At 42.7% G+C, this 17798-nt stretch overlaps 2 protein-coding genes across 3 annotated transcripts in view; one reads left to right on the top strand and one right to left on the bottom strand.

Moving 5' to 3' along the window:
• Positions 1-17798, bottom strand: part of PSMB7 (proteasome 20S subunit beta 7) — a 979390-nt gene that overhangs the window by 270563 nt on the left and 691029 nt on the right. The window lies entirely within an intron of this gene.
• ADGRD2 (adhesion G protein-coupled receptor D2) overlaps positions 1-17798 on the top strand; it is a 322961-nt gene that overhangs the window by 83097 nt on the left and 222066 nt on the right. For both annotated transcript variants that reach the window (XM_075184713.1, XM_075184714.1), the window contains exons 16-17: positions 1111-1213; positions 10924-11077. In XM_075184713.1, coding sequence (XP_075040814.1) covers positions 1111-1213; positions 10924-11077 — 257 coding nt within the window. The remainder of the gene's footprint in view (positions 1-1110; positions 1214-10923; positions 11078-17798) is intronic.

Here is a 17798-nt window from a genome sequence, read left to right as displayed (position 1 = left end):
GTTTCTGACTACATTGGCCACGGAGTATGTCTGTGTGCATGTGGAAAGGAGATTAGATTGTAAGCTGCACTGCAACGGGAACAGATATAAATTAATAAATATTGTTTGTACAGCTCTGTGTATTATGTTGATGCTATATAAATAAAGAGTAATAATAATCTTTATATGAACAGGAATATATACAATTTTTTATTTCTATGACTGTGACTATTGATTATGACTACCTGATATGACATTATTGTATGCATTTCCTGCACCTATTTGTTTAGCTTTATTGACCTCCAAATTTTCTTTAATTTCAGTGTAGGGGGAGGTATGCAGGTCATGTCTTTCTTAGGTACAGCTGGGTATTTTCGAAAATTCGTGCCCCATTATAGCATCCTAGCCAAACCTCTGACTGACTTAACAACAAAGAAATTACCACAGGTGGTTAATTAGACAGAGGATTATGAAAATGCATTTACAGCTCTGAAATCTGCTCTGGCTCAGTCCCCTGTGCTATGGGCCTCAGATTTCAAAAGGAGGTTTATAGTACAGACCGACGCGTCTAACTATGGACTAGGAGCTGTCCTTAGCGAGGTGACTGCGCAGGGAGAGAAGCACCCTATCATTTTCCTAAGTAGAAAACTACTCCCCTGAGAGGTGGCGTATGCTACCATTGAACGAGAGTGCCTAGCCATCGTATGGGCACTTCAAAAGCTACAGCCCTATCTGAATGTACGGGATTTCACCATTATCACAGACCATAATCCTCTAAGCTGGCTGAATAGAGATTCTGGGTATAATGGAAAGCTGTTAAGATGGAGCTTAATTTTGCAGCAATATAACTTCACCATTCAGCACCGGAAGGGCGCAGAACATGGAAACGCAGATGACCTCTTGCGCCAAGGGGCAGGAGTGGTGAATGGGCAGCAGAGACACTGACGGGTCACAGTTCTCCATACCCTAGGATTAGGAGGAGGTGTGAGGATTATGTAGTATATCTGATGACAGATTGTTATTTTCTGTTGAATTCATGTATGACTATGTGAATATTTTATGTAACCTTGTAATGTAATTTTAACGTGTGCTTTGCTAGATGACAAATTTCCCAATTTTCTTTAATTTCAGTGTTCCCAAATCAGAAAGGACAACTGTTCACAAGAATCTGATATTTGCTCTGGCTGCGGCAGAGGCTTTGCTCATGTTCAGTGAGATGGCGAAAACCAATGAGGTTAGCACTTGTTTAAGAAATAAGAAAAGAGAGAAACCATTGCTCACACATTTCTTGCCTACAGCATATGTTATAAATATTGTATGTCATCTAGAGGATCCATGAAAATCTGTTTAATTAACTCCAGTTTTTTCAAAAGAACTCCCAGCTTGTGTTGATGAGGGATATCTCACAGTCCAGGATATTGTCATGGGAAGGCTTAATGTCACACTCCCTGGCCTTTATAGCATAGTGGATCCTGTTTTTTTTTAGTACATATGATCTTGATAAATATGTTTTCTTTTTTTTACAAGACATGTGCACTGTATAAGCAGCTGAAACGGGCAAGATAAGAAGACACATAATGATGACATGATCTGTAACAGAAGGGTCATTGTATATGCATAAATTTGTAGCTCTTCCACTGGTGATTTTGTTTTACCTTCCTCTGGATAAACGTAACACTGCTAGAATTTTGAAACTCATTTATTTATTTAGCTGTTTTGTATCACAAGTATAACTCAAAAAAGGACAGACTTGTCTTTTTTCAACCTCACTAACCACGCAAACATATTTTCGGCTATGATTGGTTGTAAGAATGAATCTGTTTATTTGGAAACAAATGTAAGATGTCCTGAAATATTTCATCTTCATCATCATCAGCTATTTATATAGCGCCACTAATTGTGCAGCGCTGTACACAGAACTCATTCACATCAGTCCCTGCCCCATTGGAGCTTACAGTCTAAATTCCCTAATATACACACAGACCGAGAGACACTAAGGTCAATTTAATAGCAGCCAATTAATCTACTAACATGTTTTTTGGAGTAAGGGAGGAAACCGGAGCACCTGGAGGAAACCCACGCAAACACGGGGACAACATACAAACTCCACACAGATAAGATCATGGTCAGGAATCTAACTCATGACCCCAGTGCTGTGAGGCATAAATGCTTAACACTGGTCACCTTGCACTTCAAGGTGTAGGAATTGGAAAAGGACATCAGTTCTGTAGCTGAAAGCCTAGCGTGGCTGCACTGCTAATGCACCAGCTCTGCACATGTTCAGAAGACGTCTCTGTAGCTCATGTACCAGCATCACCGAGCTCCCCCTCACCACTGGGCCCCATAGCAGCCACTGTATTGGATATATTTGAAGATTCACATCCCTAATATCCCTGGCTTTTATCAGTTAAATAAAAAAATAATATAAATGTGACACATACCTCCCAATGTTACAGTTTTTGTTATCAGGACAGGAGGTGTCTACCCTGCAGTGTGAGGGGGTGTGACTGCACCGCCAGAAACCGTGGGTTACATCACGATGGCGGAGTGATCATTTGATTGTCCCTAGCTACACTGAAGCACTAAGCCACACTCAGACTCCTTCTGTCCCCAGGAAACACCTTTGCACTGCCGCACACACCAGTGGTGAGCAGTGGTGTGGAGGACATAATTCCCAAAGTTCAAAGCAGTCAGAGAAGCATCCTAGTGTTGGGCAAGTTTCCCAGAAATGGGACTGTCCTGCCTAAACTGGGACAGTTGGGAAGTGGTATATGACAGTATGTAGTAACTTAATTTATGTTTTCTTTTGCAGACATGCATATTTCACAGCCCATTAATGCACAAATTACATTCACATGTCTGCTGAAACAGAACATGATAGTGCGGAATATGGATGTTTTTGCATGGGTCAGTATTAGATGCAACTGCACATAAAAGTATTTTCAGTGTTGAAAAGGTATCCTCATCTCCTGCAAACATACTTTTTACTGATCTTTAGAGGTGGCTGAAATTGAGGCCTGAACTACACTTTCAATGGAAGACCTTTTGCAGCTTCCATGTGCTTTTTTTTCGGCACAATGCTATCAACCTAATGAGAACATTCAAACGTACAACAGTGCCATTTCCACTTGGATCTTAGATCCAAGTATGTGCAGAATGGTTTTCCGGGAGCGTTCTCAAAGCTGAGATGTGTACCCCTATCTATGCCCAAGGCAGACAAACAGGTGCATCTCTGCAATATGAAATGTCCATTGGGTGCATTTTTTTCCAGTTCGCAAATGAGCGCCCCTCTGTTTTCTTAATGGCTTATTCACAATGGCGCTTCAGAAAGTGGGTTCACGTTTAATATGTTCTGCATAGATGCATTTGCCATGAAAGAGGTACGGGTAAATGCAGTGGATCAAATATACATATACCCATAGTTCAGAGTTGCAGGTGCAAATGATGCTTTAAACAAGACAGACTGCTACTTTTGTAACTGTTATTAAACTTAAACTTCCAGAACGCTAAATCAGAACTGGCATTAGGATATATTTCTTGTAGCTCAAAACATAACCTTTTGTTTCACCTGTTTCTGTAAAAATATGGTTCTGTTTTTCTGTGATTTGCTGATCTTTCATCTCATTCAACATGTGAATGCTTTATTTCATACCTCAATTGCAACTCTCTCAGCTTTGTCTGAAACCATTTTTGATGAACAAATGTAGTTTGACCGTTTGGAGAAGGTCTTCTAAATGTTCTGCCATTTAAACTATAAAACATGGAACGCACTTTCCTTTTTATGATAAATTAGCTTTCCTGTTCTACAACGATAATAGAATAGAATTCATTTAGTAGATGATGTTGGTAAGAGTTTATGACTTGTTTGCTGTAGTTTCCAGTAATTTATTAATTTTTTTTTAAATGTTCTAAAGTTTGACACCCAAATTCATTCAGAACGTTAAAGGTTATGGTAAGAGAATGTACTTTGTTATTTATTCAATGTCAACAAACCTACAATGTACTTTGGCTTATATAAAAAGGCTACAGATAACATTTATAAATATGTATGTAAAGGTTTAAGGTCCTTATAACAACTGAAGGTATCGGAATTAAACTAGAGGTCATGGGAGTTATTTTACACATAGCCAATTTCCGGGCAGTAATTTTGACACTTTTTGAAGAAAATGGCTTATGAGAGAATAAACAGTACATTACACTCATATGCATATATATGTGTGAATGTATTAGTATATGTTTTAATAGGGTAACTTGTATATTAGGTTTAATGCCCTCCCTTTTTTTTGCGTCTCTATAAGATATCTCAGAAATGAGCCTATTATCTCTTGGAAAGTAAACAGTTTGACCTGACGGGTTCTTGCGTTTTATGTGTGTGTGTGTGTGTGTGTGTGTGTGTGTGTGTGTGTGTGTGTGTGTGTGTGTATATATATATTAGAGATGGGCGGGCTCGGTTCCCCGAGAACCGAACCCACCCGAACTTAGGCTATCCGAGTACCAAGCAGAGCAGGCTCGGTACTCTCCCGCCTGCTCGGATTCCAAAACGAGGCCGAACGTCATTGTGATGTCGTCGGATCTCGGGGCTCGGTTCTCGCGATACTTGAAAATTATAAATACCTGCCTCCACAGCAATCCATTGCCATTTGACAGAGGGAGAGAGCAGGGTGTAGTCACAGGCTGATTAGAGCAGGGACAGACAATACAATTCTGATTCCAATTCTGCTAACAATCGATAGAGAAGAGAGGAGGATAGAGGATTTGCATTAATATTTCTGGCTGTCAAAAGTAGTATCTGTCAGCAGATTGAAAAAATAATTTGTAGCACTCCAAAGTGCTTTTGCTGTGTCCCCCATTCTTTTGCATTAATATTTCTGGCTGTCAAAAGTACTATATGTCAGCGGATTAAAAAAATAATTTTTAGCACTCTCAAGTGCTTTTGGGGTGTCCCCCATTCTTTTGCATTAATATTTCTGGCTGTCAAAAGTACTATCTGTCAGCAGATTTAAAAAATTATTTTTAGCACTCCCAAGTGCTTTTGGGGTGTCCCCCATTCTTTTGCATTAATATTTCTAGCTGTCAAAAGTCATATTTGTCAGCAGTATCTAAAAGTCCTGATGGTAGTGTTCCCAGTACATCATCTGGGAAAGCGATGTCAAACTACACAGTCTTTTGAAATCAGTCAAAAAAACACACCCCAAAAAAAAAATTACCGTGTTGAAGAGAAAAAGAAGTGTAACTGAGGAAAAGTTAAGTGCCGATAAAAAAAAAATTGCCAGTGGCAAAAAGAGAATGAGGCCTTCACCTTTGTCTATTAGTGACAGATCAAAAAATGTTACCGAGCCTACAATTGGTGCACAACTACTCTTACGCGTCAAAGCCGAGCTGCAAGATAACAGTAACGCATTAGAGCATAATGTTTGCTCTGAATCACAAATGACACCAATCCCTGTGTAGAGTCCATCCAACAGTGGGATGTCTAATCGTGAGCATTCTGTTAGTGTACCCATAAAGAGGGACCCTTTCAGCAGTTCTGCTCTTGTGTGCCTGATACACAAATTGAGGATGCCACTTTGGAAATAGAAGAGGATGAGGGGGAGATTTGTGGAGGTGACGAGGGCGCTAATGAGGATGTTGATGAGGTTGTTTGTGCCAGTCCTGCACCAAAGGCAGCAGTTCTGGCACGTGACAAGAAAAAAGCCATTGTCATGCCTGGGCATAAAACAAATAAATCCACTTCTTATGTGTGGAATTATTTCTACCCAAAACAAGACAACAATTGTATAGCCATTTGTAGTGTATGTCAAGCCACAGTCAGTCGAGGGAGGGACCTTAACCATCTTGGAACCTCGTCTATGTTACGCCATTTGACGAGAGTTCATGGCAAAGTGTTGGGAAAAGCTGAAAGTTCTTCTAAAAAAATTACAAGCACTCCATCATCAGCTAGGACCCTCCGCTCACCAACATCCCGACGGCTACAAAATACACCCACCACACCATCCTCATCAATATCCTCAGTAGCGCTCGGAGTTAGCCCTGCATCCCCAATTATTAAGGCTGGATGACTCCTGCACTATTATTGATTCCTCTGAAGAAAATGTTAGTCCCACTGCTGCTGCTGTTGCTGGTGCTGGGGGTGAATTATCAGCCCACAGGCAGGTCAAGAAAAAGAGCAGTCCTACATTTCAACAATTAACTGTGACACAATCATTTGCTAGTGGAAGCAAATATGACAGAAGTCACCCAGTCGCCAAGCGAATCACAGACGCCATGGCTGCCATGTTATTGTTAGATCTGCGTCCAATCTCCACAATAAACGCAGCTGGTTTTTCACAGTTAATTGAGGTTTTGTGTCTGGGTTATAGAATTCCATCACGACACCATTTTTGCCGTAAAGCTATTCCACAACTATACCAAAAGGTGTGTACAAATGTAGAGATTGCGCTGAAAAATGCCATTCTGCCCACTGTCCACTTAACCACAGATATGTGGACAAGTAGAAGTGGTCAAACCAAAGACTATATGACTGTGACAGCCCACTGGGTTGGTCATTCACCTTCACCAGCATAAACAGCAGCAGCATGTACACCACTACGTAACATTAGTCACAGGCAGGCCAATCTTTGTATCACCGGCTTCACTAACAGGCATGCAGCTGACAATTTGTTACGCAAACTAAGAGATGTGATTGATACATGGCTTATACCACTTAGACTCTCCCCAGGATATGTCATTTCTGATAACGCTAATATTAAAGTAATTCTATCGTTTTCAAATAAGCATTGCATAGGCGATTGTATTGTGTTTCCAACGCACAAAGTGATTTATTTTAGCAGATGTAAATAGTTAACAATTCAATACATTATTATATTGAAGATATAGTACAGTACAGTCAATACCAAAAGATAAATACATACCGCTGCGCTAACCACGGGCACCAGTGAACAGTAATTCACCCTTGAATACTGTGATCAGAGTAGACTGAGACTAGTGGGGGTGCAGCTATGATTATATATACAGTCAGTGTTACAGAGTGAACAATAGAGATGACGTGGCTTGATTTTATAGGTCCAGACATCAGATGGGTCTATGGTAAAAAGGTCATAGGCTGGTTCAATCTAAGGAATCCAAAGGTGGGGGTCATCTCTCCAGGGGATGAGCTCTGTTCTTCCCGCCTGGCTCTCCAATTACAATTAGTCTATTAGCATTTAATGGTCAGTATCATATTAAAGGTTTATTCGCTAACATCAATAACTAGAGTATGCAATGTGCGATCTCTTCGCCGAATGCACCAGACAGCTGCTGGTGGAAAGGGGTTTAATATGATACTAGACATGGCACCTTTCTTATAACCTGAACCTTAAATAACACTGAAGTGTACATATAATCATATTATATAAACTAATAATAAATTAAATACTATCTGCTCATAAATGACTGTGTAACGGAACCAATATGAATATGAATTACATAAATAACTAAATGTTGTAATGCGAGTGTGTACGTGCGTATTTTACCGTGCGATCGCAATATGCCAAGTGTAGCGTGGCATACTGAGTGCAATCGACCAATAAAACAATATCAACCAATATACTTTCTTTCATCCAATTATACGACTTCGACACCAACAATATATTGTGAGCATTACAGCTGGGTGATTTCCAGCACATTCCCTGTTTTGCTCACACCATCAACTTGGTGGTGCAGAGCTTCCTACGAAGTAACCGTGAGGTGCAGGAGATGCTTTCGATGGCCCGGAAGATTTCAGGCCATTTCAGGCATTCGGCCACAGCATGTAGGAGATTGCAGCAGCTCCAAGAGCAGTTTAACTTGCCCTGCCACCAACTTAAGCAGGAGGTGGTACTAGGTGGAATTCCACCCTGTACATGCTGCAGAGGATGGAGGAACAGCGCAAAGCCATCCAAGCGTATTGCACAAGCCATGACATTGGGAAAGGAGGGGGCATGTATTTCAGTCTTGCACAGTGGGGAATCCTTTCAGTGCTGTGCAAGGTGCTGAAACCATTTGAAGTTGTGACGTGTGAAGTGAGTGCAGATTCTGCTAGTTTGAGCAGTTTCCTTTAATTAGACTATTGGAAAAGCAGCTTGAGAAACTGAGGAGATGAAAGCAAGCAATTCCGCAAAGTATGTTGGCCTTGTCGATCAAGTACTTAATTCGCTTCACAATGTTCCTCGAGTTATTAAGATCTTGAACTCGGATCAGTACGTTTTGGCCACTGTGCTTGATCCAAGGTTTAAGACCTACATTGAGTCTTTGCTTCAAAATTAACGAGATGTGAACTTTTGCAAGGAGCTATTGCTCAGCAAGTTGTCCGCTGAACTGGGCCTTGGCTTGCCGACGTTTCCTCCTTCAGTTTCTCAAGCAGCTGCTGCTCGTAAAAAATAGAAATTTCCAAAAAAAAAGCAGGGAGGACGCAGAGGGCAGACCAGAACAGTTTAACATCTGGGCTGGTTTGAAGGATTTTTCTAAAAAATGTGTGACCTTGCCCATAACTCCATCCAATATGAGTATTAACATGCAAAGGATGGTGGAGGATTACTTACAAGAGGTAGTTGATATGGAAATGTCAGACAATCCCTTTCCTTATTGGGAAGAAAAGCAGGCTATTTGGAATCCCATGTACAAACTTGCTTTGCAATACTTAAGCTGCCCACCCTCCAGTGTGTACTCTGAACGAGTGTTCAGCACAGCAGGGAACTTAGTCAGTGATCGCCGTAGAAGGTTACTTCCCAAAAATGTGGAGAAAATGATGTTTATATAAATGAACTACATCTTCCACGAGGAAGGCCTTCACCATCCAAGACATCCAAGCACTGACTGTTCTCTAATGGCGGATTCAAGCGGCGATGAATTGATAGTCTGTGATGATGACGTACACACTGATGAGGGTGAGGATGAAGCTCCAGATGATGACGATAACATCTTTTTAAAACTTTCTATGTAAGTGTAGGGTGCAATCTACCCCCAAAGAGAAAAGAGACTTGGGGCATTTCCATATCACGTACCGTTTTGAAAGGCTGCTGTTTGGGCAATTTCTCCTTAAGGGTAGGGTGTGATAGGCAGAGTGACCCCAAACTGCCTTTGTCCATTTCTCTAAATATTGTACAGTCTATAACAGCTGAATTTTTTGTATTTTATACAAGTGGAGGGGGGCCTAGAGAGACCGAAACCAAACTGTCTTTCTCCATTTCAATTAATATTGTACAGTCTATAACGGCTGAATTTTTTGGTATTTTATACAAGTGGAGGGGGGCCTAGAGAGACCGAAACCAAACTGTCTTTCTCCATTTCAATTAATATTGTACAGTCTATAACGGCTGAATTTTTTTGTATTTTATACAAGTGGAGGGGGGCCTAGAAAGACCGAAACCAAACTGTCTTTTTCCATTTCAATTAATATTGTACAGTCTATAACGGCTGAATTTTTTGGTATTTTATACAAGTGGAGGGGGGCCTAGAGAGACCGAAACCAAACTGGCTTTGTCCATTTCTTTACATATTTAAGTATAAGTGTGGGGTGTAATATACATCCAAAGACGATGGCTGCATTGCCAATATTCATAGATGGAGAGGAAGACAATCTGGTTTGTGTGTAGAATTAATGAAGGCCTACCAGGAATTAAACTGTTTTTTGGATAATTTATTAGCTTTACAATTACATTACTTATCCTAGAAACAGGTGGAGCACTAAATTTGGTTATTTTAGGGCCAAAAACATTGATTTTTAATGAAAATAGCAAAACAAAACCAAAACACGCAAGGGCGGTTTAGCAAAACCAAAACCAAAACACCAAGGTAATCCAGATCCAAAACCAAAACCAAAACCAAAACACGGGGGTCAGTGAGCATCTCTAATATATATATATATATATATATATATATATATATATATATACAAGTTAACCCGTGCATAATACGCATGCATTCTAGTCAAATCAAGCTACTTAAGGTGTTAAAAAGGTTCTTGTCATGCATTTGGGCCATAGCCCATGCCTCAACCACCAACCACTCCCCACTGTCACCCCCGGCAACCACCAACCACTCCCAACTGTCACTTCTCCTTCAAAAAATATATATATATTTTTTTTAAATCTTTATAAACACTTTTAACAATTAACAAATTAAATTAACAAATTAAAAACATCTTAGTATACCAAATTTCAGCCCTTTCTGAATTTTTTTTTTCCACACACACTAAGAATTTAGTAGGCCAGTGTATAACTCTGCCCAGCAGGTGGCGCTGCAGCTTGGTTTTATTTTTTCCACACACACACAGACAGACTAACACACGCCACTAGACATTTATATATTAGATATATATATATATATATATATATATATATATATATATATATATTTTATATTTATTATACATATATTTATTATACATTATGCGCACATACGGTGGTTGAAGTGATCTGGTATACGGTGGCCATATCATCACTTCTCCCACCGCCTTCATAGGTAAACTATCAAATCCCATTGATTTACATTTCCCATACCACCACCTCTAAATTTTCTTGACATATATATATATATATATATATATATATATATATATATATATATATATATATATGTGTGTATATATATATATATATATATATATATATATATATATATATACATATTTATACATATTTCGGTTATTGTAGTAGATGGCAAAGTAAGGTGTTTTACACTCATATTGTTCTGTATGAGTCAGTTCTGCATGACGCAGCTCATAACCTTTTTGTTCCTAAGTAATTTTCTACACGTTTAAGCAACACCCTTATTCCTCATCATGGGGCCATATATCACATGGTTAAATTTTAATACTGTTCTGTAGTAAATGTCGCTCTCAGTGATTTGCTACTAGCAGTTTTGTCGCCTTCATATGTGATATTTTTCAGGTTGTTCTGAAAGAAGTTTACCCAATGTCTTTATTAGGTTGTCTGCATCACAGTTACAGCCTGTCTCCATCTCTTTTTTATGGCGGCTTTTGCATGGATGTTGGTTGAAGGGTTACTGCTGTGGAGCAAAGTTGTTGCAGTCAACATGAGCGAAGATAGAAGGATGAAATTTTATTATATTACTGGATGGGGTGAGTAGATTGTTCTTTAACTTGGGAAGAGGCAAACCTATGATCTAATGTTATTATTAAGCTGTACCACCATGCTGTGCCAGTCAAGTACAATATACCACATACCAGTGTCGGACTGGGGCATGAAGGGCCCACAGGGGCAATATAGTGGTAGGGCCTGCCATAGGGGGTGTGGCCAGCCACTGGAGAGGAGTAACCAAAACACTAGAGGGGCTGTGGTAAGCCCATGAAGGACAGCTAGCACCATAGTGTAATATATAAAGAATGCAGTGTGTATATAAAGAGTACACAGACTTGGTCTGCCCCTTAGATTGGACAGAACAGTCATCAAAAATCGTGATTGTCCCACTAAAATCAGAACATTTTACAGACTGTCCTGCTCTCTCCAACCTGTTCAAATTACTTTCACCTCCTGTGGCTGCTGGTTTCTTTAGTTGCGGCTTGTCTGAATCTTGGAATGTTGGGGGCCCTATTTGGAAAAAAATGGGTACATTTAGAAAATTCCAACCAGCCCCGGCTTTAAATCAATAGAACCCACGCTTAATACTTAGGCCTTCCTCCAGCCCCAACGTTAAAGTAATAGTATTCCCATTTAATAAATAAACCTATTTCCCTCTCTCCAAACAGCCCCAGCAATAAATTAATAACATTTAAGTATAATAAATATACCCATTTTCCGCAACCATTAAATAATTCATATTCACATTTAGTAAATAGACCTCATGCTCCTCAAACTCAGCCCCACATTCAATTACTATCCCCCAAACCACCCCATCTTAACTTAATAGTCCCCACTATAAAAATAAATTGCCCCATCATCACCCCACAAAGAAAATAGCACCCATTAGCCACCACCTACCACACACACATTACATTGCCACAAGTCCGCTGTGCCATCACACGCACATTTCTGTGCCCCTTTATCACCATGCTGTGCCCGCTTATGATCACACTGTGCCCTCCATGCTGCTTTTGCTCCATTCTAATCCTGACCCCCCTTCACCACCCTGTGCCATGCTGCATTTGCCCCTCTTCACACTCTGCCATGCTGGTTTGGCCCCCCTTCAGCACCCTGTGCCATGCTGGTTTGGCCCCCCTTTATCACCCTGTGCCATGCTGGTTTGGCCCCCCTTCATCACCCTGTGCCATGCTGGTTTGGCCCCCCTTCATCACCCTGTGCCATGCTGCTTTGGCCTCCTTACATCACCCTGTGCCATGCTGCTTTGGTCCCCCTTTACACTATGCTATGCTGCTTTTGCCCCCCTTCCCACTTTGCTATGCTGCTTTTGCCCCCCCTCACTCCCTGCCATGCTGCTTTTGCCCCCTTCACACTCTGCCAATGCTGCTTTTTCCCCCTTCACACTATGCTATGCTGGTTTTGCCCCCCTCACTCCCTGCCATGCTGCTTTTGCCCCCCTTCACACTCTGCCAATGCTGCTTTTTCCCCCTTCACACTATGCTATGCTGGTTTTGCCCCCTCACTCCCTGCCATGCTGCTTTTGCCCCCCCTTCACACTCTGCCGTGCTGCCTTTGCCCCTTTTCACACGCTGCCATGTTGCCTTTACTCCCCCTTCACACTCTGCCATGCTGCCTTTACTCCCCCTTCACAGTGTGCCTAGCTGCCTTTACTCTCCCTTCACACTCTGCCATGCTGTCTTTGCTCCCCCTTCACACTCTGTCATGCTGCCTTTGCTCCCCTTCACACTCTGCCATGCTGCCTTTGCTCCCCCTTGCTTCCGTTCCTTCACTTACCTTTTCTATTGGCTTCTTTCTTCTCTTCTTTTCTCTTCTTGTCTTCTGTCTCCTTCATGCTTGCTCCTCTCTGCGCCGCTCCTTATTGAATGTTGGGCATGACGTGATGACATCATGCCCGAAAAATGTGATAGCAGGTAGATGTCAACTGCAGTACTGAAGGCAGATACCAGAGAGACAGTCCAAAGGGTGTGGATCAGGTGCGAGCAGGATAGCTAGGAGACAGGCAAAAGGTCAGGGCAAGAAACGAACACGGGTAATCCAAATACAGGCCGAGAACAAAGGGCACATGAATTTGAGTCCAGAGTCAAGACAAAGAGTCACAATGGGGGAATCAATCCAAAGTAGCAAGGAAAACACAGGAACAGTGGAGCTGTTCAGCAATGTGTTCAGGTGCAGAGAACACTTTAACCAGCAGGGAGGCTAAGCCCTCCCTGCTTTAAATATTCAGTCTGTCCAATCAGTGGACAGGAGAACCATAGTCAAAATGAGCCGCAGGACCTGCTTAATTAATTAGCATAGCACTTTTCTTATTGCCCAGGAGGCTCTATAATAAATAATTATGTTAATTGTGCACACTTCTGGCTGCCCAGTTGCCAGGATGTGGCGCTAGTAATGAGAGTGTCCCGGCCATTGCCTAGGTGACAGCCAAAACAAGAATCCGGAAGTGATGTCCCAGCTGTTGCCGTGACAGCTGGAACTCGATCCGGAATGGATGTATAACAGATTCTGGATACTTCTACTACTAATCTTGATTAGCGCTGGCTTACCTGAGGTGCGGAGTCTAACGATCTCCCCGGTGTTCACCAAGAACCGCCGCAAGGCGGGGTGGGCTTCGCTGCCAGGAGTCACAGGTCGCGGTCCTCAGGTTCGCCCCAAGATCTAGTACAGCGGAGTGGAGCGGAGGTTGCGGAGTCAGACAAGCCGGTTCGGTACACAGGAATGGAGTCAGGCAGAATCAGGAGGCAACTCGGAGTCACCAAGCCAGGTTCGGTACACGGGTCACAAGAACAGAAGAATGGTCAGCAAGCCGGGTCGGTACACAGGTATAGGAGAGGAAGACACAGGAGACTGGAAGACACAGCAATCCACGAAGCACAGGAGCCAGGAACAGGTAAGTGTTGCTCTGACACTCAGCGAGTGTCAGAGTGAGGTTTTTATCCTGACAGGGATTCAAAATCTCCGCCTCTAGGTTGTGGTCATGTGACCGCCTCCGGGTGTGGTCACGTGGTCTTGGATGCGGAAGTGCGGCTTCCGGAGCGGCGGAGAAGGTAAGTCCGTTACAGTACCCCCTGCCATAAAGGTGGACTCCGAACACCTAATAGGGTTTTAAGGGAAATTTTTTATGGAATAATTTAAGTAGACGGGGAGCATGCAGATCAATGGCTCTTACTCATGAGCGCTCCTCAGGGCCGTAACCCTTCCAATCCACCAAGAACTGTATAGCACCTTGAACTTTACGAGAATCTAGGATAGTTTTAATCTCATATTCGACTTGATCCCGATCCACAACAGGAGTAGGAGTTCTCGATGAGGTGGAGAATCTGTTGGTTACCATCAGTTTTAACAAGGAGACATGAAAAACATTAGGTATGCGTAAAGAGGGAGGCAGACTCAATCTAAAGGTTACGGGATTAATAATCTTCAGAAATAGCGAATGAGCCAATGAATTTCGTAGCAAATTTTTTACTGGGAACCTTTAAACAAATGTTTTGGGTGGATAGCCATACCCTGTCACCGACTGAAAAACTTGGGGTCACTCTCCTCCTTTTATCGTAGAATTTTTTGGAACGAGTGGTTGCTTTCTTTAAATTTATCTTGGTCTGTTCCCAAATAGCGGAGAAGTTACGAAACAGAGAGTCCACCGCCGGAACTTCAGAAGATGTGATTTGCGAGAAGGTGGGTAGTCTAGGATGGCAGCCATAAAGAACAAAAAAGGGGGAGTTAGAGATGGCCTCATGGAAATGGTTGTTATGGGCGAACTCGGCCCAAGGGAGAAGGTCCACCCAGTTATCTTGGTTACTTGAGATAAATATTCTTAGAAACTTCTCTAATTCTTGGTTAGTTCTCTCTGTAGACCCATTGGACTGGGGATGATATGCGGAAGAAAAGTCAAGCTTAATTCCGGACTTATTGCAAAAAGACCTCCAAAATTTTGATATGAACTGTGATCCACGATCGGAAACAATATGTTGAGGACAGCCATGGAGGCGAAATATTTCTTTAATAAAAATATCGGCTAAGGAGGAGGAAGAAGGAAGGCCTTTAAGAGCAATAAAATTGGCTGTTTTAGAGAAGCGATCCGTGACCACTAGCACCACAGTACAGGATTTGGAAGGAGGAAGGTCTGTGATGAAGTCCATTGAAATCTGTGACCACGGGTAATCAGGAATGGGTAAAGGAAGCAAACATCCATAAGGCTTTTTCCTAGAGGCCTTGTGTTGAGCACATTTGGAACAAGCAGAAACAAATCTCCTCACATCGTCCAGTAAAGAAGGCCACCAGTAACTTCGGGACAACAAATCCCAGGTCTTGCGGATGCCGGCATGCCCAGAGAAGAGAGAGTGATGAGCCCAGCTAAGGAGTTGAGTGCGTAGATGTGGCAAGATGAATGTTTTGCCCGGAGGGCAACCCTTGTTCAGGTGTGTAGTTGCCAATACTTGGCAGGGGTCTACAATGAATTTATTGTCTTCCAAGGGTTCCATGTCGGCTGGATCAAAAGAGCGAGATAAGGCGTCTGCCTTCGTATTCTTGGACCCAGAGTGAAAGGTGATGTTGAAATCAAAGCGTGAGAAGATTAAGGACCACCTTGCTTGCCGAGGGTTTAGAATTTGGGCAGTACGTAAGTAAAGCAAATTCTTGTGGTCGGTATATATGGTGATTGGAAATTGCGCCCCTTCTAGTAGATGTCTTCATTTGGAGAGAGCCAGCTTGATGGCCAGGAGCTCTTTGTCGCCAATCCCATAATTCCTCTCAGCAGGTAACAAACGACGGGAAAAGAATCCGCAGGGATGAAGTTTGCCAGAAGGGCTTCTCTGGGACAGTACGGCCCCAGTACCAACGGAAGAGGCATCTACCTCCAGGACAAACAGACGTGAACAATCCGGCTGTTGAAGAATGGGTACAGATGAGAAGAGAGACTTTAATAATATAAAGGCTTGGATAGCCTCAGTGGACCATATACTAGCATCAGCAGATTTACGGGTCAATGCCGTGATGGGAGCCACAAGAGAAGAATAACCTTTGATAAATTGACGATAATAATTGGAGAATCCTAGGAAGCGTTGGGTGGCCTTAAGACCAGAAGGTTGGGGCCAGTCAAGTATGGCTTTCAATTTGGTGGGGTCCATCTGCAGACCGGTGCCAGAAATAATATATCCCAGGAAAGGAATTTGTTTCTGCTCGAAGGTGCATTTTTCTAATTTGCAAAACAGATGATTTTCCCGAATACGAGAGAGGACTTCCAGTACATGACTGCGATGAGATACTAGATCTTGAGAAAAGATGAGGATGTCATCCAAGTAGATGACTACGGATTGCTACAAGAGGTCTTGAAAAAGCTCATTCATAAAGCCCTGAAAGATGGCCAGTCATTGCATACCCCGAAGTGCATGACCAGGTACTCAAAGTGGCCGTCTCAGGTGTTTAACGCCGTTTTCCATTCATCCCCCTCCTTAATGCGTATGAGGTTATACGCTCCTCTGAGATCAAGTTTAGAGAAGATGGTGGCACCCTTAATTCGGTCAAACAATTCGGAAATCAGTGGCAGAGGATACCGATTTTTAACGGTAATGGCATTCAGGTCTCTGTAATCTATGCAAGGGCGGAGGCCCCCATCTTTCTTTTTTACGAAGAAGAAGCCAGCCCCAGCTGGGGAGGCAGACTTGCGGATGAAGCCCCTTTTTAGATTTTCTTGGACGTACTCCTCCATAGCCTTAGACTCTGGGAGGGAAAGGGGGTAAATACGGCCCCTGGGAATGGGTTTACCAGGTATCAGATCAATGCCACAATCCCAGATTCTGTGAGGAGGAAGTCTAGTGGCCTCTTGTTGACAAAAAACATCAGAGAAGGTTTGGTATGGTTCCGGCAAAAGAGTCACAGGAAATTCTTGGGAACGTCTGGGACTATTCAGAGGAACCACTTTCTGAAGGCAGTGAGAAAAGCAGGACTGTCCCCAAGACAATATATGACCTGATTTCCAGTCTAAGGTGGGGGAGTGGAGACAAAGCCATGGAAGTCCTAGGATGATTGGATTGGTAGATTTCTGAATTACTAGAAAAGAAATCTTCTCCCGATGAAGCTCTCCTATCTGAAGCAGGAGGGGAATGGTGCGTACCAGAATGGACCCCTCAGGAATTCTTCCCCCATCAATGGCCAACAGAGAGATGGGTTGTTCCAAAGCTTGTGTGGGAATAACGAATTGTTTAACTACTGCGGCAGAGATGAAATTTCCTGCGGCTCCGGAATCAAGAAGGGCCGACTGCGGGAAAGTCTTTTGTCCTAACTGAAGGGAAATGGGAATAGACAGGCAATCATTACTACCAGGAACTGACTGACACTGAGAGAAGAGGCCCAACGATACAGCTCCTGAACTCGTTAGGCCCTGTCGTTTCCCGGGCGTTTAGAACAAGAACTCAGAAGATGGCCGCTCTCCCCACAATATAAACACAACTTGTTCCGAAATCTCCTCTCCCTTTCTTCGGCTGACAGGCGGGTCCTCCCCAGTTGCATGGGCTCTTCTGGAGGAAGAACAGGGGTTTGGGAGTTGGGGGCCAAGCGAATCATACTACGCCGAGACTGTTCCTTCTCAGAATTATGTTCCTTAAAACGCAAATCAACCTTGACACAGAGAGAGATAATATCATCCAAAGTCGTAGGGAGTTCCTGAGATACCAGCTCGTCTTTGATCCGGTCTGAAAGGCCCTGCCAGAACATAGCTACTAGGGCCTCATCGTTCCAGCTAAGTTC

Source organism: Mixophyes fleayi, chromosome 9 (genome assembly GCF_038048845.1).
Source record: "Mixophyes fleayi isolate aMixFle1 chromosome 9, aMixFle1.hap1, whole genome shotgun sequence".
In the NCBI taxonomy this organism is placed as follows: Eukaryota; Metazoa; Chordata; class Amphibia; order Anura; family Limnodynastidae; genus Mixophyes; species Mixophyes fleayi.
Note: the sequence above shows the minus strand (reverse complement) of the source record. Positions and strands in the feature narration are given on the sequence as shown.